The sequence below is a fragment of the Quercus lobata genome, chromosome 2, assembly GCF_001633185.2.
Source record: "Quercus lobata isolate SW786 chromosome 2, ValleyOak3.0 Primary Assembly, whole genome shotgun sequence".
In the NCBI taxonomy this organism is placed as follows: domain Eukaryota; kingdom Viridiplantae; phylum Streptophyta; class Magnoliopsida; order Fagales; family Fagaceae; genus Quercus; species Quercus lobata.
The window spans coordinates 19,095,901-19,101,830 of record NC_044905.1 but is presented as its reverse complement, the minus strand read 5'-3'; the positions used below and the strand labels follow the sequence as shown (position 1 = coordinate 19,101,830).

The window sequence follows — 5,930 nt, the reverse complement described above, 5'->3', positions numbered from 1 at the left end:
TAAAAAGCAAATATAAGTACAATGTATGTCAAAATGGTCACAAGACCAATATACAAGAGATAATGTATCTAAAAAAGGAAAGAAAAGAAAAGATACAAGAATCCTCACTAAGTCCCTCAATATAAACACTCCCCTTAACAAAAATCTCCTATACTAACCCTTCCCCTATGAGTATGACTACTCTCATCTCAAAACTAATTCCCCTTTTTGTCACGAGTGACAAAGGGGTAAGTACATCAAATAGACATCTCATCATCACTAGGTGAGCTCGCATCCCCATCCTCATCATCATCATCGTCGTCGGAGTCATCATCATCGTCGTCGGAGTCATCTTCATCATCCTCGGATGCCTCAGGAGAAGGAGAGGGAGACTCCACGAAACCACCAAGGCGAGCTTGCTGTCCGGCAATACGGCCGACACGGGTGTTCACTTGACACAACTCATCACTAAGAGTGTCAAGGTAAGCATCTATGCATTGAAACTACGCCATGATCGCATCAAGAGTCACACCACCCATAGAAGAAGAGGGAGCAAAGATGGGTGGAGCTAAAGAAGTGGGAGTAGCTGTCGTTTGTGTTTGGGGCCGCCGCGGTCTGAGTTATGCCTCCCTCCGTCAAACGGTAACAGCGTCTATGGCACCCATGACGAAAAAATGAGGAGAAACGGGAAAGGGAACGGAAAATGGTGAAGAATCCGCGTGATACTTGAAGGAAAAATGAGATTATCACGAGTCGCCGTATCCCTATAGACATCTATGAGGGATAGGATGAAGTGAAAAGGAAAATCAATAAAGATATCCTCTAAGAGGGATAACGAAAATCGAGCACGAGGCTCTGTAATAGAGATATAGGGAGACAAAGGATGAAGAACGAATGTCATCACTATGTTAAGGAATCTCGAACCTTTTGCAAAACTCGAGCAATGGGTGTTTTGATGGTCACCCCAAGATGAAGGTGTCTCACAAAAGTGAGACGAGAGTTCATCTTTGGACGCTGTCCTCAGACGCTTATAGCCAAGGTAGTCAGGATGCGCTACCTTAGGGAACCCTAAGGAAATGTAGTACCTCGGAGACAATCTTCGAAGTAACTACAATGTGTGTACCTCGAATGGGAGAGAAGAAATGAGGTACTAAAGTATCGATTTCGTGCATATTGGAGTAAAACTCCTATATGATCATAGAGGGACAAGTGATCGGGATGCCACAATGTGACTCCCAACCCCTACTGTGAATAACAGTGGGTAGGCCAGTGTTAGAAAAGTCTGACAGAACTATGTGGCGTTCCGAATGAATGCCTTGTCTACAAAAGTTCTCTGAGAAGTCTTTTCGGGCGTTCTTATCATGGAATTGAACAGAAGAAGGTGTGGGGTCAGAGGAAGAAGATGCCTCAGAATGCAGAGGGTTCTGGGACGGAGTAGATTTGCGTTTAGGTGCCATAGAAGCAGACTAGAGAGAGAGAGAGAGAGAGAGAGAGAGAGAGAGAGAGAGAGAATCAGAAAAGTCCCAACACAGAGTATATAAGAATATAAGAAAATGAAGGTACGTATGCATGAAAATGCATGAGCATATGACGTGCAAATTTAAAAATATCATGGGCTCAGCCCAATCCAAACCTAACAATACACAATCATTGCAATAAAGTAAACATACATCTAAAATGCATGAATCATTGTTATAATGCAAATGAGATGCAATGCACGATGATTTAATAACATTTTCACAAAAAACAACCCAAAATTTTTGTGAAAAACCCAACAATTTTGAAAAACCCCGAATTTTCAACACAAACCTAAAAGTTAGGTAAAAATACGTGAAATGCATGATGAATGAGTGAAAAAGAGACATACCAGAAACAGAAAATGCACTCAAAGACCGAAGAACACTTGGGTTGGAGGTTTGGAGTGAGAGAGAAGTTTTGGGAGGTGAAGAGGCTGAAACTGTCGAGAGAGATCGAGGAGAAGTGAACAGAATTCGTGAGGATCGTATATATAGAAACAGCATAAACCTCAACAGATCGAGATGTGTCAAGAGGAGTCAAGAATTAAATGTCACTTTTAGCTGTCAACAAGTTGTCCAGGATCTATCGAGAGGTGTCCACAGTGAAGTAAGCTTGATGGATCAAGGAAGCTGTCGAGAAGCTATCTAGCAAACAGAAGGTTTCTCGATAGATCGAAGTAGCTATCGAGAGGTATTGAGAATGCGATAAAAAGCAACTGAAGAGTCTCGATAGATAGCTTAGCTGTCGAGAGGTGTCCAGCAGCTGTCGAGCTTGCTTAAAAACAATTTTTCAAGAAGAGAAAAACACAGATATGAATGCAATCGAGCATGCTATACAACCAATGATCCGATCAACATTATAAGCTCTCAAAATCATCTCTCAATAAGAAAAATGTTAAGCACATGGATCCAAAACATACATATACTAAACACGTCTAACCAATTTTATATTTCAAAAACAAGTTAAGACAGTTTAGTGAACATACATTAATACAAGTATTCCTTATGATGGCCAAATCACATTGTACCTGCACATGTATCAAGAGTAGCAAAGAATATTGCGTGTTGTGTGTGAAAAACATTGCAAGATTGCATAAGTGTCTACATGTTATAACGATCTGAGATATAAGAAAATCACTTTAACTCACACACAATCATAACTATTTGATGGGGATTATCATTTTCGAGGTACATCTTATAATTTGCACATCTCCTAGAATACACGCTTGTAATCATATATAAAACATTTTGATCTTTTTGATTTTATTTTTCTTTGCATATTTTTCTTTTTAAGCAGACCATGCATGGGCATTTATGAGAGAGAAAAGAAATACCCAATTATGTTAAGCATTTGACATTCCACTTTTGCTATGCCGAAGCATACAAATGTCATTTCATGATTGGCGGACAATAGTGGTGAGATGGTTATTTATGCATTTCTCTTAGGATTTTTTAGTCCTTCCCATCAAAAAGAGTGATACGAGTGTTAAGTAGAAGTGATTACTTAATTTTACTCTTCACAAACACGAGCCACAAAGCTCACTTGCTTAGTTGTGCATATAGATGCTCATCTAAGTTACAAAGATACAAAGTTTAGAAAACTTTATTTCAATGGGCATCCAAGGTATACAAGTACCAATGTACACAAACACACACTATTTTTGTATTTTTCTAATTTTTCATTTTTTTATTTTATTTTATAGGAAAAACAAAATAAACCAAAACTGAAAAGGAAACAAACAAAAACAAGTTAAACAAAGTCAATGCATAAAACTAGACTGACTTAAAACATGAAAGCAAAACACACAAGTAATGTAAAAACAAAAACACGAGGGGGAGAGAGAGAATAAGTGACAGAATCACTTGGAGTCCTTTTCCTTCCACACCTTGGAAGAACTTTTCTATTTAGAAAACCCTTGATCTGGCGGTGAGGAGGAAGAGTTAAAACCGTTCAAGTTTGAAAGAAACATGAGGACTTTGAAAAGATCTCCAAGAGGAGTAAAAGAGGATGAAAATTGATTCTGGTCTCCCGACACGATCATTTTGTTGCTCTTTTGAATGGCTAACCACTTATAGCAATTAGGTCGAGTATGTCTAGTTACGCCGCAGTGATGATAGAAATGCTGCTTTTTCTGCTTAGACTTTTGAGAGTTTCCTTTTCTTAGCCCTAGGGTTCTTAATCTCTTTCTTATCAAGCTTAGGAGGTGCTCTTAAGATAGATTTACCCTTATCTACATTTTTACTAGCTAATTCATTCTTAACATCATTGTTCTTAGTTTTAACATTATTAGCAGGAGGAACAAAAACAGTAGTACTAGTAGAAGCAATACTAGGAGAAGAGAAATCATATCCTAAATCGGTTTGATCGGAAGCAGATTTTTGAAAATTGAGCATCTCATCGAGCTTAGCACTTGAAGTCCTTTCCAACTGAGCTCTGACTTGGAACAGTTCTACCTCAAGCTTCTTGGTCTTCTCAGCTAAGAAATTATTCTCAAATCTCAGTGCTCCAATAGTCTGATTGGCTTCATCAAACTTTGTAAAGATTTCTTCTCGCTCAAGCTCCACATCACTAAGCTTCTTCGTGGCCAATCTATATAACTTTTCATGATTTTCTGAGACCTTGTACAATTTTGCATAGGCTGAGTGAATGTTATCTTATTCATCCATCTTCTCAAACTTAGACTCCACCAATTCCTCTTCTTCATCCACATCTTCAACAATCCTTTCAATAGGATTTACAGTGGCAGTGAAGACATTTAGAATTCCATCATCCTCATTATCAAAGTCATGCTCAGGCTCAGTGTCGCTCAAGGTAGTAGCAAGTGCTTTGCTTTCTCCGATGGTCTTGAGATAAGTAGAGCACTCTTGTTTCATATGACTGAAACCTTGACACTCGAAGCACTTTGGTCATGAGGGAACAGTGTACTGACTGCTATATCTAGCACCATTTTTCCCTATATCTTGGCTCTTGAACTATGAGGAATTGGATTGCCTACGGTCCTTGTCGAAGCCCTTCCCATTGGCATTCTTCATGAACTTCTTGAATTGTCTTGTAATGTAGGACTTCATTTTAGAATCTTCATCATCTGAAGCCTCATCAGTATCACTGCTTTTGGCCTTCAACGCCACGCTCTTGCTTATGCTCAATTTCCCGATCCTTGTCAAACCCAACTCATAGGTCTGCAGATTGCCAACCAATTCTGTCAAAGGAATTTTGTCAATATCCTTTGATTTCTTAATCGTGGTGATCTTGACATGGAATCTCTTGGGTAGAGATCTGAGCACATTTATCACAATCTTGGGTTCAGTAATGGTTTCTCAAAAATTAAAGGCTGAGTTCACTATGTCTTTGAGCTTGGTATAGAACTCATCGAGCGACTCATCCTCCTCCATTTTGATATCTTCAAAGCTTGTAGTGAGCCTCTGAAGCTTTGAATCCTTGACAGCCTTGGTTCCTTCATAGGTTGTCTGGAGAATGGTTTATGCTTCCATAGCAGTTTTAGTAGAGGATATCTTCTTGAATTCCTCATTAGTGACTGCACTGAATAGAGCATTCAGTCCTCTGCTGTTAAAGTTTGCCGCCTTGATCTTAGCATCATTCTAGTCAGCCGGCGCTTCCGTAGGCTTAGTCCAGCCTATCTCCACAGCTTGCCACACTTTCTCATCTAAAGACTGCAAGAAAGCTCTCATGCATACTTTCTAGTATGCATAGTTAGTGCCATCAAATGAAGGAGGTATAATAAGAGACTGTCCTCTATCCATGACAAACAGGGGTCAATGGATCACACAGTAAAGATTAACCTTAATCAAAGTGTGCCTGCTTTGATACCACTTGATAGGCCAAGAATGTATTGACCCCTTGTGATGAATTAATTGATTAATTATCCAAGTTTATTAATTAATCAAATTAACATGCAAGATGTGTGGTAGCATAAACAAATCACCAATTAAACTAAGTATGTAGCGGAAAATAAATTGACACAGTGATTTGTTTACGAATGGGGAAAATCTACATGGCAAAAACCTCATCGGGTGATTTTAAGGTCACCACTCCTGAGAATCCACTATTATCAAAATAAGTGGTTACAAGTAAAGGAATCCCAGTACCTTATACTAACCTACAGTTGAACCCTTACCCCAATACCCAATTGGACTTGTTCTGTAGTGACAATCTCTCATTTTCAATGCACGGCTCCCAGTACGTGACTAACCAATTGCGCGGATCCTAGTACGTGACTTAATGACCAACTTGAAAAGGATGTTGGTTGCAAAGTTCTTTAGCACGATGAAGATCATGAAGTTGCTTGGTCACAAAACCTTAAGGTGTACAAACACAATAGCTTCTTCAAGAGAAAGATGAACTAGGGCATATGTCTCTAGTTCACAATATGCTTGTGAAAAACTTTTGCATTAAGTTGCATCAGCTATGATGGC

General features: G+C 39.1%; 1 protein-coding gene across 1 annotated transcript; it reads right to left on the bottom strand.

The window, feature by feature from the left end:
• Positions 1-236: 236 nt before the first annotated feature.
• On the bottom strand, positions 237-4,370 carry LOC115960678 (nonsense-mediated mRNA decay protein 2-like). The gene is made up of 2 exons (XM_031079645.1): positions 4,236-4,370; positions 237-482 (listed from the first exon to the last, which is right to left on the bottom strand). The coding sequence occupies exons 1-2, from the start codon at positions 4,368-4,370 to the stop codon at positions 237-239; spliced, it is 381 nt and encodes a 126-aa protein (XP_030935505.1).
• Positions 4,371-5,930: the final 1,560 nt, after the last annotated feature.